This window comes from Anas acuta, chromosome 3 (genome assembly GCF_963932015.1).
Source record: "Anas acuta chromosome 3, bAnaAcu1.1, whole genome shotgun sequence".
NCBI lineage: Eukaryota > Metazoa > Chordata > Aves > Anseriformes > Anatidae > Anas > Anas acuta.
The window spans coordinates 63,878,477-63,901,578 of NC_088981.1; the positions used below are offsets into that span (position 1 = coordinate 63,878,477).

The 23,102-nt window shown below is 38.6% G+C and overlaps 1 protein-coding gene across 3 annotated transcripts in view; it reads right to left on the reverse strand.

Annotated features, from left to right (window-relative positions):
• Positions 1–553: 553 nt before the first annotated feature.
• Positions 554–23,102, reverse strand: part of NKAIN2 (sodium/potassium transporting ATPase interacting 2) — a 576,006-nt gene continuing 553,457 nt past the window's right edge. For all 3 annotated transcript variants that reach the window (XM_068677540.1, XM_068677538.1, XM_068677539.1), the window contains 2 exons: positions 8,841–8,922; positions 554–3,619 (listed from right to left, as the gene is read on the reverse strand). In XM_068677540.1, coding sequence (XP_068533641.1) covers positions 3,610–3,619; positions 8,841–8,922 — 92 coding nt within the window. In that variant the 3' untranslated portion in view covers positions 554–3,609. The remainder of the gene's footprint in view (positions 3,620–8,840; positions 8,923–23,102) is intronic.

A 23,102-nucleotide genomic window follows, 5' to 3' on the forward strand; every position in this document is an offset into this window, starting at 1 on the left:
CAACCACGTATCTCAAAATATTCACTGTCCCACTTCACTTTTACTAAATGACCTCAGGCAAGCTGTCAATATACATGAGCTCTGTAAAGATGTCACTTAAGACAGGATTTCATCATTTTGGTGTAGGTACAATGAACAGCATATAAAAGAAAATGAATGCAGTGGAAATATCCACGTTACATAGCTCCCTCTTAACAAGGATTACTTTTGCTGTATTTAACACTGTTGGCAACTGTAAACCTATCATAGGCTTAAAATTCCTGATGAGTGTGCAAAAAAAAAGCTGCTTTCTAAGGAAAGAGTCTATTGCAGTTAGCCTTGTAAAGAAACCTTTTAGTGTCAGTGATAATGAAAATGCATGCTACCTATGACTGAGTTAAAATGGTGTCATGACCTGGCACTTTCTATTCAGTGGTGTCACATCCATACACTGCACAGACCAGGACTGTCATCATGTAAAAGTAACAGGATTCTTTATCCCACATTATTGCTCAGCTGGTAGCAGTAATCTTTAGTTTCCTATAAGTTGTGAATAGCAGCAGGGGGCCATGGATAGCTTGGAAACCTATATTATTTCCATTTATTTTTTAAAATGCAAATTACACTAGTAAGTCAAAAAAATCACTTTTGTTAAAAATACATTCAGAATTAACAAATGCCAAAAAGAAAAGAAAAAAAAAGACACATTTGGATTGTATCTCTTACCTTCTGAATATTTAAGTTTATAACAAAAGCCCAGCCTAGAAAAATAACATTCTTTACTGGATTTTGAGGAGGATACAGCTGTACAAATCAAAAATGTCATCCAGATATTCTCACATTACTGTGCTCTAAACTGCTTCCAGAAGAGATCTGTCCACTAATCATTTAGTTTAGTAGTCAACAGTCCTAATTTCTTTTTAATGGTGGTGCTCTAACTGCAACTTAAGCAGGGTTATGAATATCAACTTCATATAGACATATATATATGTATGCTGTGTGTATGTGTGTGTGTATATCTACCTTATGTGTAATATATGAATATGCATTTATCATTTTAATACTTAATTATTAAATGTGCTTCCTATTTCCTAAGCACTTTACAAACATGAACAATTCATACCTCTTACAAAGCCTGTGAGGCACATATTATTCCCTTTTTAAAGATGGGAAGACTAAGACACAGAGAAATTAAGGCCATTTCTTTTATTAAATTAAAATTAGGCCTAAAAACTATGTGTAGATGTTTCATTAAATTGTCTGACTTCTAAAACTGCTAACTACCAGTAGTTGCCATTCTGTGGGGTGTCAGTGAAAGGTATGAAAATTTATCTTCTGAAAACTGGAACATTGCCTAAGTGCCTAAACTGCTTTCCTTTCATGTTAAAAATTCTTATAGAAACATGATTTTGACTAACTTTCATACAGGGAAAGCTAAAATACCCTGCTGTGCCATTTTAATTCCATTTAAATCTCTACATTGTGTTTAATATGATACAACTGCTCTATTAAATATTACATAAAAGTAGAAACTTTCAAAATTTGTCAGGTTATGGGAAATTTCAGCCTGGCACTTGGAAGCTGCATGATTTTCCAGGAAGTGAAAGCAGATCTACCCAGAATGAGCTCAGAATTTCAGGTGCCCAAATCTGAAAATTTGAACTTGAGATCCAACAAGTACTCTACTGGATCAGGCCTAAGTGATTTGCCTAATTCATGCAGGAAATCATGAGCAGGATCTTGGGCTGGAGTTCTTGGACCCGTGCATCAGACACTCCCTGGATTATGCAGCCCCTGCCAATAGTTATTCCTGTGTATTACATAAACATAAACATACACACACACACATACACACAGATATAAAATCTCACTGAATAAATGTAAGTATAATTCTTGAATGTGTCCCATATCTTCACTGATGAATGCCTGTTCCTCTGTCATTGTCCAGAGTGTTGGTTTGTGACACTTTACATCCATGCAGACACAGCAAAGGGCACTGGTTTGTATAGGGATGGATGAGTGGAGTTAGTGTGTGGGCTGTGGGAGCTCAGAAGCCATGCGGATATGAGGGTTTGATGAACAAGGGAAAGGGATTCACCTGGGGATAGCTTAAGCCTTTCCAAGTGCTGACCTTTTCCTCTTGCCCTCAACAGCTACATGGTCACCTCAGGTGTGGTAGGTGTGTGCTTTTGCTTGTGCAGGGTCTGAGCAAAAAAACAATGACAATCCAAGTTCCTGAAAAGCCTGAGCAAAATATTGGTTTCTTCTAATGAAAGCCACCTAAGTGCTTGAAAATACAGATCAGAATTAGAACAAAACATATGTTCCTAGGAGTTCAGAGTATTTCATATACACATTGACCTACTAGCAAAATTCCCAAAGGCATCTTGTTGCCAACTACGTAACAGCACAGTTTTTTTTCAGCCACAATAATACAGGAAGATAAAATACACGTTCTAACACACAACAGATCCCCCAAATATACCACAAAAAGGTCTCCAATGTTTCTTCAACTCAACTAGTCCCTCCCTGCCCTCCCCAGCCAAAACCAAAAAAATATATATATAGTTCCCTTATGGTGCAATTAGAAAAAAAAGCTCACTTACAGAGAATTTTCAGTTGAAATTAGATATAAAAGAGTAAACATAGCTAGTACATATTCAGTTGGCCTTTGTTTATAGAAATTTGCAGATGTCTCTGTAGTTAGTAAAAGACATTTAGAGATAGCTATAAAAGCACCTACAGTGCGATAAATAAAAACAGCGGGATTAAGAAGCACTGTTTCTGCTGCTTATTTCCAGTAGGTTCAATTATTAGTTTATATTACCCCTTTCCCCACCCTGACCCCCCAAAAGATCTAATTTCTTTCTTTTTTTTTTTTTTTTTCTTTTTCATTTAACCATTATAAATTGTGTGTTTCTTGACCACTGTGAAGCTTCAAAGGTAAAGCACTTTTCTGATAGCTGGCAGTTTTCTACTTGGTCACTCTGGAGCCATGGAGCAACAGAGCCTTATTCCCTGACATGAAAACAAAACAAAACAAAACAAAAAAAAACACTGACTTAGAAATTGTTCAGAATTAACAGCAGCGTGTTGAGCCTAAAGGACGTTACTTCAGAAAGCTTGCACTGAGTTTCTCTGATGTGCAATGCAGTTGGGTTAAGGCAAGTATGAACTGTACAGCCTTCAGGGCAAACAACGTGCTGTCTATTGACTTCTGTTGCAAGGTCATCCTGGTATTTTTAGTTTTATGTTGACTGATGAGACTTGATGTAGCCAGGAGTGTGGAGGGGGCTCCAAAGCACCAAATTGGCTGGGTTCATGTCTTAATCTGGATGGGCCCCTCTGATGGTGGCTGGGGTGCGGAGACGCCATCTGCTCTGGCCCTCTGGTTCTGGGAGGCAGGACGTCCAAAGTAAGGGTCTGGGGCATCTCCTTAGTACCTGTTAGAAAGAGGGCTGAACGTATATCTTGTGTTTTGTCTCATTGTTCAATCAGCCTTTTTATTTTTTATTTTTTTATTTTTTTTTTAGCACAAAAAGGATTTTTTTTGCTCTTTGAAGAACCAAGGGACAATCTCAAAACAGTTTCTTTGACAGGTCCTCCAGCCCACGTTGAGTAGTCTCCATGTTACTTTGACCTAGAAGAAAGAAAGGAAAAGAAAGATGCATATAATCCAACAGAAACATATGTGATCACTGCCCTACTGCTCTGGTACCCATTTGCAAGCAAGACTAAGCCACCGACCAGTAACAGCTCAGCAGTGCATGGGTTAAAGAGAACAGAAGAGAAAAGGTATTTGTTGAGATGATCACTTCTCTCCCTTTGGAACATCATCAGATAAGTCAGCACAGGTTTTCCAAACCATTCCAAACCATACTGCAAGCAGGAGTAATATATCATTAGTCAACTAACCCCTGTCAATCTAAAGACTACTGTGCTTTAACCCAAGTTCTGTAACTCCGTCTTTCATAGTGTAATACAGACAAGATCCTGTTGGTTACTAGTCATGACTTAACTGGTGATTTATTCAAATAATATGTTGCCCATGATATCTGGATTCCACCAACATGAGTCTGAATTCTTGGAGTACAGCTCAAGGAGACAGTAACACAGCAGATTTGCACTGCATGAACTTGCTGACTCTCTTGGTAATTAAGTGGCCTAGTTTCTAGGTGCCAGGTATTGTGTTTTGCTTATGTTTCTTTTCTCCTTCCCTTTATATATATACATGTATATATATATAATTTTAATTTAACATAAATGATAAAAAGTTGGTATGTTCAGTTAAATTTATGCAAAATTATCTGTACAATTACCTACAGCTTTAGGCTAGGAGGCCGTCACAAACATAATGCATAAGTAAACACAACAGAGAGAAAAGATGGGAACAAATACTAAGGCAAATGTATTAGCACCCCCACAACTCTGTTCCTAAGTTGTTGACTCAAAATCCTTTCCACATTTGGAAAAATGTTTAATCCCATAGAAACTGTCATAAGCAAGGTTCAAGTAGCAGAATACACATAGGTAGGCATATGTATATATAGTTACATGTACATATGTAGGGGTATGAATGCACATAACTATGTGTTTCTATGTATATATAGTATGCTTCTATATTTATATATACGTGTATATATATGTATATATATATAAAATGAAAGGATTCTCACAATTGCACACAAGGGAGTGCAAGCTTCACTTCAGGACTAAACTGCTTTTGAGCAATTTCTCCAGTGCATTAGGCATCAGCATCAGACACAGCATCAGGCATGCATGCTTTTTTTTTCTTTTTTTTTTTTTTTCTTTACTTCTTTTTTCTTGAGTGAACAGACTTACTGTGAAACAAACAAACAAACAAAGATAGAAAAATCTCTCTCCTCTCCCTCCTCTGTACTGTGATCATGCAGTGCAGCAATGTTCCACAACCATAACCGCATTTTTCTATATGTGCAGAATCAGTGCCATAGACTGTTTAGTCACCTTCCTTGGTCACCTTCCGAGAGATGAATTCTCTCTTCCATCATCTTATTGTGTTCTTGTCCCATTGTCTGGAGATGAGCACTGGCATCTCCAGCACAGAATGCTGGGAAGCTGGTTTTTAGGACATCAGCTGCGGCCACACTGCGAGGAGGTATATGAGCAGCTTTTCTGTCCCGTTAAAATGTATATTCATTTTGAAGGGACTGGACAGGCTTCTTGGCTTGTACAGCATAAAGTACGCTGTTGGCACTTAAATAATAAAAAAAAGCCAATTAAGTCATGATAAGAATCCTTCTCCTAAACACCAGTTTTCTATTTAAAACATAATTTTAAGTTGAATATATTTTTCTGTTAAAAAATAAGCTGGTTTAAATTAAATTTTAAGTTGGGAGAGTTGATAAGGAGAGTTATGATTGGAAGACAAAGCCTAAACTATAGAGAAAAGAAATAAAGTGAGTCTCAATCTAATAACATTAGACTATTTATGGAAAGAGTAACCAGAGATAGCTACCTTAATTCACTGTCTACAGATAATGCTTCCTTTTCTGTGAATCAAGATTTTTTTTCCCTATCTTATTCATTTATGGTAGTTTTGCATAACTGATGAAACTCCATATGAATGTACTGTGTGCATTTAAATTGGGTTTGAATGTTCTTATAAGTAGAGCTTGATAGATATCACAAATAAAAAGTAATAATTATTTGGTTAAAGTAGTCCTGACACAATAGAAATGTAAAAATGAAGAGCCTGAATAAATCATTATAATTATTTGATTGTACAAGTTTGTGTAGATTCAGTATAACCTCCAAATTAACAAAATGAAGTACTAACTTTGTCACAACAGGAAAACGCTCTGGTTGCAAAACAGTACATATTAATAGTTAGCAATTACTAAAGTCAGCATTCCTTCAGGATAGTAATTAAACTGTGCATATATAAAACAGTTCAAATTGATTTAAATCACTTAGATGTAAATCTGTCTGGCTTGAATTGAAATAAAAGTTTGTCTTGATGGGATTGTGACATTGTAATCTGCTAAATCAATTCATGTCTGCAAGCAGTATTAGGATGATGACACAACACTATATGTCTTTGTATTGTTTCAGCATATAAAATGATATAGTGAATAATGAGGAGTTGTTCTCTACATTTATTAGTGAAATACATGTTGAAATTTGCATTTTGTCAGAACCTGTATAATCATTATAAGCTGATATTGTTTTGGCAAGTTCTTCAAAGCTGAGGTCATTTGTTCTCCTTTACTTTCCATTCCTAACATACTGGCCTATACCATAGATAAAAGAAAGAAGTGTCATTGTGTTTTTGACAGTAGTTAGTAGCCAGCTGATATAAAATAAGCTATCTCCTGTTTCTCCTATAAACCAGAGCTTCACATGAGTTACACTTGCTGTAAGCCTGAATAGTAGAGCACGCAAAGGTGGCCACAAGTTGTCTTTACAATTTTTTTTTTTTTGTTTTTTTTGATGATGTTTAATATATCTTCCACTGCCTTAGGATTCAAAGCTCTTTTGTAGTAGTTGATAAATTTATGGAAATAGTTATATGGATATAGCAATATGGATATGTAGGGATATAGTTGTATCCTGGATGGATGTGACTATATCCTCTTGAGAGTGTGGCAATGAACTCCATAAAACAGAAGGTCTTTCCCATTCCATCCTCTGCCTTTCTATGTCAAATGATTCTTATATTTTACTCATCCCCAAGGGATGCTGAACACTGTAAAGTCCAGGTGACTTTACAGTGGCCAGAGAGTAATGTAAAGTGCTTATTTTTTTTTCTTCTCCTTGAATACTACGGAGGCTAAGGCTAATGTTCTTTGGTGGACATGATCCCTAAGGAACCAAATCTTCCACCCAACAAAGAATGCTTTACAACATCTAGCATAGCCTGTTGTTACCATATCAGTGTGTTTTGATTTCCAATATGTTTTATTGCTGTAAATAGAGCTACCAGCAGATCAAACAACGGCTTGATTAATTTGACATTCGAATTTGTCACTCCACTGACTAATGGCCTGCCTACATTTATGGAGCAACTACAGTGTAAATACATATGCATGTGTTCCTAGTGTGCCTCAGATGTAAATAACAGAAAGGTATTACTAAATGCTGTAAAAGCCTCTTAAGGACAAGCTATAGTGATTCTAGAAAACCTTGTCAAATACTATATAGTCAGAGGGAAATATGCAGTGTCTTTGACTGCTGCTGGGACACGGCAATACTTTTGTGGGTTGATTGGACAAATGTCAACTTACATACAGATTTCTGTCTCTCAGTAAAGACAGCAAAATCACCTATATATTGGTGAGAATGCAGCACTGAAATAAAGCAGAACATGGTTTACATGGATTCATCATACATCTCTTTGTCTCAGTTACAAGCTTAAAAATATTTCCTTCTTTCCACAGGTCTAGTTTTCTTTCCCATCAGGATGAAGATGCTTAGTAAATGTAATCTGCTGTTCTGGAAGAAACACTGAGATCATAAAGAGAATGGGATAATATCTCAGCTAGAGGGCTCCATATGTTGATGACAAGGTATGGTATACCGAGAACGAAATAGGATGAGAATTGCTCTAAGTACCTATGAGCCACACATAGTACTAGGAAGGAAATAACATTTTCTAAATGCACAGTACTATGCCAAAAGTGCAGGTGAAAAATCTTTACTTGAGCACAGACAGATGGGAAACTGAAGTTAAGGTGGCACTGGAGACATGCACTATTGTAATTTGAGATTATTAAAAAGCTCCTAGCAAAGCTCCCAAAGGGCCCGATCCTAAGCACTACCACAGAATTGATTGTACTGCTGATAAAGTAATAAATGGCAGTTTCATGCAGAAAGCTACCAATCCATTAGCAGACTTCCACTAAGCAGCATAAATGAAATTACATTCAAGGGTGTATGGAGCATGTGTTGGGACAGATATTGTTTGCCTGTATTTAGTACTTTTCCTCAAAATAAATGGTTAGAAGAGTAACAAAGGAAAAAAATAAATGCCGTGGCCTTGTGAGCTGTTACTTGCTGTACTTTTGTTATGTCAGCTAGTGAGGGTAAGTAAAAGAGAATTCAAAAGGCTGTGAGGTATGATTTATCTAGGCAGTCAGGGCTGTTCTGAATTGCAGCTGGCACAAGAAATATTTGGAAATGATTATTTCTGGACCAGTCTATGGCTGGGTGTGAGTTCCAGTGTGAATGTACTCCGGTTGTGTCTATGTGCTGACATTTATTATGTGTCTGACTGCACTTCTAGGCAGTGGATGGAACTGTCACTCTTACTGGATATATAATATACTCTCTTCTATTCAAACTGGTTTTAAAAACAATATTTAAACTGGTTTTGAAAACAGTATGTTGTCAATTTTCTTTCCTTCCTTTTCCTTCCCTTTCCTTCATGGAGACTAGAAATGGGGTACAGAGGTGCTTCAGTGAACAGATACCTGTCTAAGTAAACACTTATGCTAAATACATCCAGTAAATTATCAAGTTGCTTAATTATTGATAAATCTTAATAGAAAGCACTTTTTGGCATCCAAGTTTTGTCAGCTTTGACTAGTTCTTACTAAACCAAATTCTCATTGCCTTTGAGTGGAATCTGCTTGAATGAAAACGAGGTAAAATCAGGTGAGAGCTAAGAGTTATTTAAACAACTGTGACACATTGTATCTTGCTGTAAGAAATCATTATCATGCAATAGAAGAGCAATGTTGGTGATTAAGTGTAGCCTGAATTCAGTCTATCAAAAAGGCTTCTGCCTATTCTGAATTTTTAAGTCACATCATCTTTCAGTTTAATGATCCTTTAATATCAGCCTGCCATTCTGTAGAATATCTCAGGAGTTAAATACTTACATATACATGGGCTGTAGCTGTAGATGAGATGTCTTCTGTGGGCCTTGATAGCCGTAAGAGTCAAATCCACCTATGAAATCAACTGAAAAATGGGCAAATTGCTTTCGTTAGAAATATCTTTTCAGAAGTGAGTGATCAGCATTATCATTCAAGAGACAACAAAGACTATTTTTGATGGACCCCCTAATAATCTATTAAAACAAGACCAGCCAATTGTGGAGATACATAAAAAGGGTAAAAAAATGGAGAAAGCTCAAAGACCCTCTTTAAGCTTTTAAATGAAAATAAATTAAAAATCACAGAAAGACAATAAGTGATTTATACGAGCTATCTGTCTATCAGAAAGAGCCACATATCACTCTTTTTCATGTAGACCTCCTGATGAGTACAAAACAACATGCTGTTTAGGTATTACAAATGCTGCAAATCATTCATTTATTGGTGTGAATACTGACTGTCATTACTGTATCTGGCTTGCTGACATACTGTGGTTCAGAGATGTAGAGGAGGAAGCACATTGATCTGACTGTTTGAGAGACAGAAGTTTCTCTGATTCCCTGCTTTGACATTCGGGTTGCAATACACAGAAAGTTGGAACAATTTATCTGAGCTTCAGAGATGAGACTGCACAGATCTAAGGAAAGCAGCATTTCTCTCAAGGCACTGGAGGTCTGTAGGAAGGTTGCAGGGTGGTTGTTATTTATTAATTCACAACACTGGCAGTTCCCAATGGTCTTCTCATGTTTATTTTAAACAATTTCCAGGGCAATTCAATCTCATCTGACTCTGAGCCCCCTGTTTCTCTGATATAACACTCTCTTTACACAGGTAAAAGCACACCCTTTGCTTCCTTTGCACCAGGAGACCTGACTATTGGCTTTTGGGGGTTATTTATCAGCAACTCTCATCCCTGAAATATTGTCTCTCACATATCAGATGTGAGTCTGACTTTGATTTGAAAGAAAAGGGCCAGAGAGTTCAGATATAGAAGTACATTCTTCACAAGTCTGGGCTCTGGTACTGACAGATTGGCTTTCTGTACATTAAAACAAACGAGCAAAGAAAAAAAGAAATATTTGATAGAAGATAGCTTCTTGTGGATATAAACATAGTAACATTCACATAAAATTCACAAAAAGTAGATATATAACCCTTGGTTTAAGAACTTTCACAGTGGTGCGTACCCTTAAAATTAGCATTTAAGAGATTATTTTGCACAAAGCTACCCCTCAATATCTGCCATACTTAATAATGTCTTTGCATGATGCCCAGATGTTATGAAATCATGTTCTTGTAGTCCTACCCTTAGCCCACCGCTTGCTCACAAGCAAAGAGCCACGAAAATACAAGGATGGAGCACCACTGTATGCTTCCATTGCAACCATAGGCATGTTTAACCTGTTATCTACTTTTCGCCCTGGCCAGAACGACCTGTGCAGAAGTCATTCAGCTAATTCTGTGCTCTGTGGCAGGATTAAGTATACCTCTGTACCAGAATGATGTTTTACTAAATTAATCCTTGACATCAGTAATGAAGGAAGTTCTATAGTCTCTTTGTGTTGCCTTTCCATGAACCTAAATTCCTAATGTCTAATTTAAATGTAATTTCCTGCAAATTAACTCCTTTTCTACTTTTGGACTTTTTCTTCCAATGGATATGATGACAAATGAATCATTTTTTTCTTTTATAACTACTTTTAATATTTTCAAAAAGTATTTTCATGCCATCCATCTTTTCCAGATTTAAGCACAACTTTTTTCTTTTTTTTTTTTTTTCTTTTCTATTTTTACTTGCAGCCCATGTTTTCCAAGCCTCTAGATTTGCTCTCTCGATCCTTCTTCAGTCTATTTATATTTTTCTTACACTGTGGTGCACAAATCAGGACTAACAGGAACAATTGATTTCAGGCCACTTCTTGAGATCATTCTGGGTTCTGATCTTACCTGCACAAGTGCCCAAAGCCCTCTCAGCTTGATTTCATCTGAATTTTTTCCTAAATGTTTTACCCTTGCTGTAACAAAATGTAACACCCTTGCAGTTAACACAAATAATGTAGATAATTTTTCACTAGCCAAAGTCCCATTGGGATCCCATCTGAAATGTCATCCCAGCTAGCTGATAGCTAAATTTTGAACACAATTTTAAATGATTCTGCACCCAACTTATAATGACTGCATCTGAGTAGTGCTTCTCTGGCTTGCTTGCCCGACAGAGCAAATATCTCAAAGGGTTAAAATCTTGCCAAAATCAAGATAAATACAGTTTGTACCTTCCTATTTATTCACTGCCCATAACAATCAGAAAACAAAACAAAACAAAACAAACACTTTTATTACAATTTTGTCATATCTTTGGAAGTACACAAAATCTATAGGCAGAGAATGAAAAACTGACAATATGAATGTTGTTGAGTGAAGTGCTAAGCTGGGATGAAGTATAAAAAATCTCAAAAAGAATGGCTGCAGCAAAAAGAATGGGCATGTCGTTTCCGTAGCTATTTTTTCCCCCTAGTTTTCCTATTTTTCTCACTCTTGACCTCTGACAAGTCAAAAAATATGTGTGATGGAAAGATTATCTCATTGGTGTCAATCCCTGTCCCTTTGCTTATATACATTTGTCCTGCTTTGTATTTCTTGTGTACTTCCCAAGACCCTTCAAGCAAACAGTAAACCATTAAATCATTATTAGAAGGCTGCAAGCATAGATACTCTGTTTTGCAGTCATGGGGTAAAAGGTCTTAAGTATTCTTCTAGGGTTGTTTTCAGAAAACTAAACCACTGTTTTAAGAAAAAAGATTTCTCTAAGCAAAACAAGTTTCTGTGGGCATGAGAGAAAGATTCACACTGAACATCTTGCATGCATTCATCTTTGCCCTGTTGTACAAGTAAACACCAAGTGTTAACACAGCAGACTGTTGAGTGACAAACAAGACAAGCTTGAAGAGACTTTCTTGTGGTAAGCTGACAGTGGAAGCTCCTACTTGTGTAACCAAATTATGGTAGGGCAGAAGATACTATCGAGACCTTGCTAGAGACATGCAATGACTTCTTACATTCAACAACAAACTTTGCAAGGTAGGCAAAGGTAAATAAGAGGATGTGAATTCCAATGCAAGAGCGTTTTAGCAATTTCTTTATAGCAAGTTTTCTTCATGGTGGCAGTTTCTCAGTTAGCACTGCAAAGCCTGAGGTGCCCAGACTGTGCTAAAAGCTCCCTGTGGACTCTGAGCTAGTTTCTTAAAGCATGCAAAATGCTGCCCTTTCTGCAGGCATTTTATCCTGGCTGTGCCTGAAAGGTCACTTAAAGTGTTGTACAACTGATACATTCCTGGCAGCAGTAACATGAGATGAATAAAGCACGGCTCATTAGCGGAATCACTACAGAGGCTTCCATCATTAACCTTATCCATCAAACACATTTTTTGACTATTCTATTTCACATTCATCTTACTTGTCACTGTTATAAGAAGTGGCTCTTTTATTGTGTCTTTCTCCAGTAAAATCACATGTACATATACAAACAATCACAGAATCCCATTCATTTGAACAACTGGGTGCTGAGATGCTTATTTTTCTAGCTGGACTTAAATAGGATAATAATAGTACTATTTGTTTGTGAAAAATGTTATAAGAAATTCAGTCTGTTTTCTTCCTTTGGTGGTGTTAAGGGGCTTGTAAGGCATATGATGGTGGTTATAACTGTAACACAAACAGTACATATGGTACAAAATAAGAACATATTTTCTATTACTAAGCACCCTCAGGGTTGTGAAGTTTTAACCTCTGTTCACAGTCCCAGTCTCCACTGTCTTTGTTGCATATCAGGACAAGACGGGAAACACAAATGGTTTTCTCATTTTTGATTTCTGGAAGATTGCAATGTGTAAAAGGATCAGTAAATTAGGATATATGTGCACAGAAAAAAAGATGAAAAGGAAGGAAACTGTGTGAAATAAAAGCAGTAATATTTTCCTGTAAAAAACATAAGGAAAGAAACAGAAGAAAACAAACAAACAAACCAACAAACAGGACTGGATACTATTCTCCTAGTAGAAAATTTCCTCTGTGAGATATAAATACAGAAGCAAAAAGAATCAGGTCTTCAGCTGCTATATGTTTTCATACCTTCGGCGGCTTCATTGAAGCAATGATATGAGCTTAGGATGTGAACCCAAATAGTCAGTTAGGACATATGTGTGTAGAAGTGTTACTGATGTTACAGCTTTCCTTGCATTTTAGTAGGAAAGCAAAAATCAGTGCAGGCTAGTTATTAAAGGATATAGGATTTAGAAGAGAGGAAGGGGACGTGTGGCTATATCTGTGAAGAAAAGGAAAGGGAAAGGTTGGGAAAAAGCCCTGTACCTTCTATACCTACTTTCCCCCAGTTCTATAGAGGATTTCTCCTGTCCTGTATTCTGCCTCTTGCAAGCAGCTGGAACCACAATCAGATTGCCCCTTCCTATCCAAATTCGGGTTTTTGGTAGCCCAGCACACACGGTGCTCTCCACGGTCATCCAGCACAGCCACTGCTTTCTTCTCAAAACCTTTGTGTCACAGAGTACTGGGCACACACTCACTTCGCTCCTTCTATACAAACCAAAATTTCATCTTCTCTCTGTGGTATTTACCCATGAGTAGTTAAACATCACTTCCAGTTCTGCATGGCTAATATATAAAAACTCTTGGTCGCTCCTCCCTAACCTTCTGACCTTCACAGAGAACGACAGCACAGGTCTAACTCTCACTTGGGGTTATAAACTAGATGTCAACTTTTGTCTGGACTATGTATGATTTAATTTCTGAAGATTATTTTCCATATTGAAGAGGAAGACTCTTCTATCTGTTGACACAGCTATAACATTTACCCAGGGCTCTTGGTGTCAAACACCGCAATTGTTCCTTTTCTGAACTCACCAAATGTTGAATTAAGGAGGCAAAAGCTGCAGGGCTCATTGCTTTGGCTAAATTACTTCTCTCTGCATCCTGCTAGTAATTACATCTTCCACATCACATCAAGCAGAAGCTAAATCTTTTTACATTTCAAGCCTTTTGTAGAGACTGTGCATCAGTATATCCTCCTTCCATTTTAAAAAGCTAAATTGTGTCCCTGTGTTACTAGCTTGACCCACGTACTTGTAAAATTTCCAAATACTTTCTCTCCTTCCAAGAAGTTCTTAATAAGCAGTCCCCTCATTAGTGTCAGTGTACTGATATTCCTGTCTAACAGGGATTAATATTTGCTCATTGTTTCTTTGTGCTCCCTTTCTGCCTGTACCCACCAGCTACCTGTTGTCTGATGCATAGATGGCAAGCCCCAAGAAACAGGGCTGATGTTTTTGTTTGTACAGTGTTTGGCATTGTGCTTGTCCTTAAATATATTCATGAATCTAAAGCACCAACATAATATTACAAATTTACAATTGTATGTAATAAAGATGGCACCATTTAAAAAGACTGTGACCAGGGAAGCATATGTGCATGTACACATGGATACTTCTTGCACACACACATTGTGACTGAACACAGTGCAGTCCAGCAGAGAGTACACATGGTGTATCCGTGTTACATCTGATATGTAAGGTGTTAAACTGATGCACTGATGCACTGATGTAAACTGATAACTGATGTTCAGGAGGCCAAAGACATGGCTTCCCTGGCCTCAGAGGTGCAGTGATCAAATTTGCTGCCACAGCAAAGCACTCCACTGTGCTCCTGACTGGGAGTGAATTAAGTCACTGTAGGCACTGTTGGTGTGCAAGTGTCTGATGCAAGAGAGAGAGCTGTGCACAAACACTGCTAGCTAAAAGCTGGCCAAATTCAGAAAAAATGGAGGGGAGTAAAATTAAGCTTGTTTTTAATAGCCTTGGAAATGACACATGGAAAAAAAAATACATAAAAGAGCATATGTTGACACTCTTGCTCCTGCAGCTTCGCCAGTGTCCTGCTACCCACCTCACTGATGAAGACGCTTCCAGACATGTTAGTTAGCTTTTTTATGCTTTGAGCATGGCCTGGTGCCTGTTACACAATACAGCACACAGGAGGAGATTTGCTTGAATACAGTCTCAATAAAGTTTGTTTACAATGATAATCAAACATTACTGCTCTTTGCACTAAGTGCACAGCGATTTAGACTCATGAAGCATGGATGAAGCCAGGGGAAGGAGCACATCTGCCAGCAACTGTGGCTGAAGCCTCCCTACCAGCACAAGGATGCTCTGTAATGGCATAAGGACTTGGATGCAAAGCCTGGGTCTCTCAGCACAATGAACTGCTCAACAGGCAGCAAGTGCTCTTAGCTCACCCATTTGCCAGGTAAAATTAAAACTTCACATTTTTAAACTGTAACTTTGTAGCATTTGATGTCCACAACGATGTCCACAGGATTATCAAAGGAAAAGCCCTATGCTAATTTCTACAGAGTTTCTTATCTCCTATTCTGCACCACTGTCAATATTTCCTTACTGTTTACTTTTACAATAGACACAATTATTCTCTGATAATTTCCTCAGAGTCTTTTCCTCTGGATCCTTTTCTCCTTATCGTGTTTCTTGTTGGACAAGGCAGCCTTATCATCTTTATCACACATGCCTGCTGAATGATAAAGTCCCACAGGTTCTTCTTCTGTGTCTATTACTGCTGATCCATGGATGATTCTTGATCATCCTTTCTGAGATATAACATAGGACTGGGAAGGTACACTGGGTTTTGAAACCTTATAAGCAACACCTGGTGTCACCACCTTCATAGAGGTAAGAGATTACAGACCACTATTCCCTGTAATTAGGAACACTGCATTCAAGATGAACCCAGCTCATGGTAACACCCAGAAGAAAACAGCAGGATAAATGATGATGGAGTCCGGAAATTAGATTAACCAAAATGCATCTCTGATTCCCAGGTGAGGAAGGGGTGTGGTCAATGGCAGAACCTCAGAGAGGATGTGGCAAAGAACAGGCTCCAGAGCAATGCCTTCAACAGGTACCGTGGTGGGGTAGTAGGAAAACAAGCTCCTGAACAAGCAGAAAGGAGCCAGGATGAAAGTAGTAAGGAGTAACCAAGCAGGTTGAGGAAGCAGAGGCAGGTGCAAGACTCAGGCAGCTGGAGGCAGAAACAGGGATGGGGGCAGAGCAGGCAAGAACAAGAGTCTGGAAGAAGCAACTGGAGTGTAACTGCAGCAAAGAGAAATACTGGACTGAAACTGTCGGAGTCACCTTTTATACCTGATAAATTCAACAAACCACCTGTCAAGCTTATAGACCTGGAAATAAGGTTGCAGTCAGGTAGGTTGCCAAATGACCCCTGCAAGGTTTTGCAATGCTTGTCCATGCTTGCAGTGGGGCTTGTCCAAGGCTCAGTAAAGCATCTGTTAAAGACCTCTACTCAGCTGTGGGAGCGTTATGTCTGCAGAGTATATTGTTTTTCTAAAGTGGACAGACCTGGACACTGCTGGATAATAATTATTTGCTTTCAAATGTTTATGCTTGAGTTCTGAGCAAAAAAATCTAACCCCGAAACAGTTTTTGTCTGACAAATCCTTCTAAGAATTAAAGAAAATGCAGACCATGGCTGAATCATTATAGAGCTTATTAATTTAATCATTAGGAAAAATTTGTTCTAATCCAGTTCATTGCTATGGGCAAGTGATAAAGAGAGGAAAAATAAAGAAAAAAAGATAGGAAAAAAGAAAACAGGGAGGAAAAAGAAAATACTTGGGGCAGTGGCCTCCAACTGTGACCACCACACTAATAAATTAGAATAAGACTCATCAGTAGGTGCAACAAAGTGGAGAATTAAGGCCCAAATCTATGAAAGTTAACAATCCAGTGCTAATGAAGACCTATCTAGATATTTGAAAGGAAAAGTAATAAGGAAAACTTTAGCAGAAGGCATGTTGACAAGAATAATTTAGCAGTTATGTTCCAGGCATGTGGAAAACTGCGGGGAGCTCTCAGTGAGGACAACACTGACATTTCTGGGGCCACAGGAAATGCTTAGCAAACCTAGTCCATCTGCAGCAACCTGTCACCACCCCTGCTTGAGACATTGCCATCCGTCAGTCAGGACTGAGTCTGGATAGCCATGGCTGGTTGTGTTACACCTGCTCATTTTGGCTAACCACACCAAATATCAGCAAACAATTCAAATCAAAATGAAGTCTTTCACCAGCATCAAAACAGAGTATGACAGTCCATCTGAAACCATTTTCCATGCATTTTCTGTGCAGACCTCAAATTTTGATATTTTTGCCTGATTTCAAATACGTTTTATTTTTCAATCACAAAACATTTATCCTTGTTTTTCCAACTACTTCCTATTCAGATGTGACAACAACCTGAGAATTTCTTCAAATAAAGTATGGCTTTTTTATCAGATCTGTCACTAACTCATTTCTGCCACTGATTTGATGAAACCGCATGGGATAGTGTTACTTGATCTGGACTTCTTTGTCTCAAGTTCATTCATGGCAGGACAAGTCATATTTACAAAGTGTTTTAGTATAAAATACATCTTTCTTTGTAAAAAAGTTGTTAATTGTTCATTCCCTTTTCACATGTGCAGAACTTTTCCAATAATTCTGCAACATGTCTTTCCTGGCCAGGACAAAACATGGCTGGTGAATAGTTAAAAAAAATGATGCAAGGTAAGTATCTCCCCTTGGCTGTTACAATGGACTGATTTTATTAAGCAGTATCCCATTGTGATGAGCTGCTGGAAAGGAAATGTTACTTCCTTCAAGCTCCGCATTATGTTATTTACACTTTTTTTAAACTTGAAGCTGACAATCCCCACAGGAGGCGGTGATGGATGCAAGGGGAGTGGCAGGAAAGACAGCAAGGGAGAAGAGAAATTACCATAAAGGGAGACAGCAACAGCACCATTTCCCCCCATGTGATTTTATTTATATATTTGTCTCATACCACAGTCCTGTCTCCTAGGGATTCCTTGAACATCAACTTCATTAGTTACGAAGGCAGCAATCCATAACCAATTTTCTTTTCATGTCAAGCTTGTTCATGTATAAACCCAGCCCTTTTGTTGGAAACATTTGCAATTAATCCCACAAACAAAGAAAATGCAAATTGTACAGTCTACCCTTAGCAACCCTTCTGACTCAAGGCCCTGACCACCATCTATTATACACTAAAATGATTTGAAATTCCCACTTTGAGTCTAACCTAATTTTCTAGTGATAATAGGCATGGATTCCCAGAAGCACTCTATGCATCTTGATAGTAACATCCTAATTTCCTTTCCTGGTAAATGTTTTAAATAAGATTTTAGCACCAAAGGAAATTAACCTTTAAATTAATTGTAATTATAAAATGCCATCACTGATTTTGTCTTCAGACTAATTACTTGCTATTATTTAAACAAACTGCACCTCCTCTGAGCTTTAAGTTTGTTTCTCTCTCTGCAGTGCAGTGCCAAATGATCCCGGATCAGACATTGTAACGTCTGCCAAGCCCTGTGACACCTGGACTACTCAGGTCTGTTTACATCTCAAATGCAGCCAGTTTCAGTTGTCACATCCCACCCCAGGCTTTTTTCCTGTGCTTCAGCCTTGTACTGTGCAGTACAGACATCTTCAGCCTGTGCTTTCTAACCAGCGAGCAAGCCTTGTGTGATGTAAAGTGCCTCTGCTCTGCACTGGTGAGAATGAGATGCTCAACACTAGCCTTCTGCTGTTATGAAAAGTCCTCTTCAAGACAGGACATGACTGGAAATAATGACTCAGGAACCAGATATTGTTATTTGCAAAGGGTTGATTCTGTACAGGTATAGAATCATCAAATAGCTTGGGTTGGAAGAGACCTGAAAGACCATCTAGTTCCAACCCCCTGCCAAGGTCAGGGACACCTCCCACTAGACCAGGTTACCCAAAGCCACATCCAGCCTGGCCTCAAGCACCTCCAGGGATGGGGCATCCACAGCTTCTCTGGGCAATCTGTTGCAATACCTGACCACCATCATATTGAAGAATTTCTTCTTTATATCTAATCTAAATCAATCCTTTTTAAATTTAAAACTGTTCCCCATTATCCTATCACTACCTGCCTGTAGATTTTAGGAAATATCCTAGATATTTCTAGTGGCAGTGCAGTTCTCCAAGCCAACTCTCTTCAGGATAACAAGCATGAGGCAGTACTATGGAATTTTAAAGGCTTCCCTCCCTCTGTGCTTCCATCAGCTGGAGGCATAAGGATGCCTTCCTGACATCTGAAGGCATCCCATTTCCCTCCTTTTGTTTTACTTAGTTCATGTAGTAGTCACCACACTAAATGAAACAAGTAAACAAAAAAGCTTCTAATTTAGCTACAGGCTGTGAATTGGAGAGCACAGCTGAGCAAAAACAAGACGTAGCTTCAGCTTTTGTAGCCTGTTCATTGACTTATCATTCATGAATGACCTGTTCAACAGCTGGAGAACAATTGTTTTAAATATCGGCTTTTATTTGTTGCTATGTTAATTTGTTCCTATGCTCCCTCTTTAGACTACCTGGGCCCTCCTCAGCAAACAGATCAGCCCAGTGATTCATCCTGTTGTAAGAAAGGTGTCTAACACAGACAGGACAAGATGTTCTTTGGTGTTACTGGCTGTAGTGGAAAACTTGATCATTAAACTGCAGGCCTAATTACATATGATTGTAAGTACTTGAGATGAATACCATCCTTGACGTCTGGTGGCATCAGTGAGGGACCACAAAGTGCAAATGTATTTCTCCTTACCATACTGCCATTCCTTCATGACAGATTCTGCTTCCATTACTTTGATGATATAAAGGGTTTGAAGTTGCAGAATACCCCTCTCACCTACCAAAAATGATCGCAAGTTCTGTAATATTCCCAGCAAAGCTGAAGGAGGCAGCTGGTGAAGTTCGAGAAAACTTGTGGTAGCATGGAAGAAGTGAAGGCAGAATGACTGTTCAGTGTTTTCCATTGCAAGATACTGGGTGCATTACACAAAGGGTAAGGGCAAAGCTAACAAAATATAAAGCTGAGTTGGAACTCCTTCACTCAGGAGGTTGTGCTTGATTAAAATGTTCTTGGTTCAAATGGGGAGGGACATGTTCAGGAGGAAAATCATGTTGTGGGCAATTAAATGCAACAAGACCATTTCTGGCTAAGGAAGTCCCTAAACTGCAAATTACTGCCAGAATTTTATGGGAACCACAAACCTTCTGTGTTCTTATATGCTTATGTAGCAAATAAAGGTCCAAGTAAGCATCAGGTGTTATTCATTGCTGGATTCTGGATATGAGGCTGGATAGACCTGGTACCTCCATTCTTATCTCTAGTCTAGCATAACAAATAATGCTGCATTGAACACTCCAGCTGTAATGTCACCAGGAGGGAACAGATCAGAAAGGCCTCCTGTGACAATAACCTCTGGAGTTGCATTTGATCCCAGCCCTGAATACAGAAAGATGGCTTTAGTCATCTTCTGCACTTCCCTCAGCAGTAGTTTCTGCTCCATCCATATTTTCTTTCTATGCTTCTCCCATCTTGGTATTCAGAATTTACAGCCATATTCACCAGAAGACAGGAGAGAAATTTTCTTTTAGTTTCTCTTTGTCTTAGAGATTTTTAAGCAGGGATGGAAGACGAGAAAGTAATTCTCTGTAATGTCTCTCTAAGCAGGTTGTGAAAAGCATTTGGCACAGAAATAAAGTGTTATCCGAGCATATTCTGCACTTCAATAGTGTCTTTCATCCTAGAAGCTCAAAGTTATGAAGCAACACACCTGTGAGTTTATCCCTGTCATTATTTCCCATTCTAAATATGGAAAATAGAAGTATAGCGAGGTTAAATAACCTGCCCATAGGTGAAAAGGAGCCTGTAACAGAGCTAAAAATAAAGTCTACTCTCTCTACCCTGTATGTTTGTCCAAATTTCTCATCTCTTACAACTAATAAGTTTAATATTGTCTTCTAAAGGAAAATCTTTTCACCAACTTTGTACTTTCCAGGTCAGGCATGAGATCTCAGAATGGGTTGTTGTTTGGCAATGAGTTTATTGTCACATAACTGTTATGCTGTATTGCACACCAGTAGATATCCACTATCCAGGGTATTGTACTCTTGAATGTTCTCAGTAATTCAAATAGAATCTTGAATTCAAGCTTTTACAGGGGGAAGTAAAATGATTTTAAAAGGTTAGCTAGAGCTTTATTTCTGTGTCAGACATCTCCAAATGCTGGGCTCAAGGGGATATGCCGCAAAAATCTACTTAACCTAGTTGTGATTTCTTTCGCTTTGTGGTTTACCTAGAAACAATGCCAAGAGAAAAGATACACATGCAAGCTGGATCCCTGCTAGTGTGAGATGCTAGTGCAAAGCCGTACTAGCAGCTAATATGGTACTTTCCATGGTACTCTGGGAGCAGTCTGATGGGTCAGATTTCTTTGTTTGCCTTGGAATTTTGATAGGGTAGATTTACTCCTCCCTGCCCCCCCCCACACACACCCCGTCTGGATCTGCAAAGGAACCTTGTGGATTAGGATTTCACTGTGAAAAATAGGCTAAATTTTCCATTATCTCCTGACATTTGGGTTGGAGTTCTTTCCTGGCCGGAGCTGTCCCTCTAATTACAAACCAGTCCCCTTTCCCTCACCAGAATCTGAAAGGAGAGTGTGCAGAATTCCCACTTCAGTAACACAAGTTTCTTTTTTTTAAGTGTTTACAGACAAAAAGCCCCAGGAGAATGCAGCTTCACTGCTTGCATTCCAGAGTTTTCCACTAAAAATCTGTATATATAATAACATTTTCAAAAATACATTGAATTTACTTTACTAAGGCAGTAACATCTTATAGCAGGGAGCCAAATTGCTAGTAAGGAAATACACATTAAACGAACATTTCAATGTTATTAAAAATAATGTGCAGCCTTTGAAAAATGCAGGACTAATATGATTTTAGAAAACAAATGAGGAGCTCCGAGAAGTTTACTGCTGTCGAATGCCTCCAAGTAATGATTGTTGCTGACATTTCCATGCTTTATTTTTAATTGCTGCAGCAAATAATGCTAATGAAGGAAGAATGACAATGGCTTAGTCATCATACCAGTGGCAACAGTGAAAAGGAGAGCACTGAGTTGGTAGCAGCCCTGCTGGACACCCATCCTCCTTTGTCTTTCCCTGACCAAGACCTGAGGTGCTGCGATCCTCACAGTTCCTCTTCCCTACACAACCACAGGGAACAAGATGCAGAAGAGACCTTTGAGACTGACAAACCAACAAGAGAAGTAGCTGGAGAAAATCACCCTTGTCTGATTCTTGGAGATGGGAGCTGCAGTTTGGCTCTGGTGTGCTCAGTGTGAGAGCTCTGCTTGGGACTGCAATGAGAAGGAGAGCAGCTTCCTCTTTAATCCTCAGTGCAGAATTAACCCAAAGCAGATTGAGAGGTAGTGCAGACTTGTACTTTGATTTAGGGGGTCTGCTGCTGGATATATTTAATGTGTGGGTGATTAAAACCTCAAGGCTTGCTGACTCAGTCTTAGTTGTGACCCTGATTTGATCATTTTATTGTTCCATTCTTAATCCTTCAGTGAGGTTAGAGAAGGTTAATCTTAGTGAAATGTTTGCTTAATTCTTCCCTCTCTCATTTGTTCTTTTAATAAAATCTGCATAAAGAACAGAGAAATAGTTATTCTTTCAGCTTGTTCCAATTATTCTGAGAGCAAAGCTAATTCAGCTGAAGTAGTTTGCAACTTGATTGTGTTTCTATGGTTGAGGATCCATGCCAATAGAAGATTGCAACAGAAGGCACCTTCTCTGCTCCTGAGCAGTGCTGATGCATTCCTCTGGTTAAAATCTGGAATATGCCCCTGTCTGGCTCTTGGAGGTTGCTTGACTTTTTCTCTTTTTCTCTGTCCACTCTTGCAGGCTTAGTGTTCCTGCCTCTTCTTCTCTTCCAGGCAGCTGTTGCTTCCATGACCCATTAGCAAAGTAGAAGAAATGGAGCTGATATTCAGCATGTCCAAACCAAAAATTTTTTCTACTGATTCAGTCTCATTCAACCATTCAACAAGACTTGGTGCCCCTTTGGTGAGGCCTGATAGGTTTGTCCTTATGGTCCTCTGTGCTTGGCACCAAGGCATCCCACTCATACATGTGTATGGGTGGTCCTGAAAACCAGAGATCTAAAACCAGATTATTTCCCCTGTGATGCCTGTGAATGTGGAGGTGGCTAAGATGGCAGAGACCCTCTGCTGTTCTTCACAAACCATTTCAGAAGCTAGGAAAGCATGTCAGGGCTGTGGG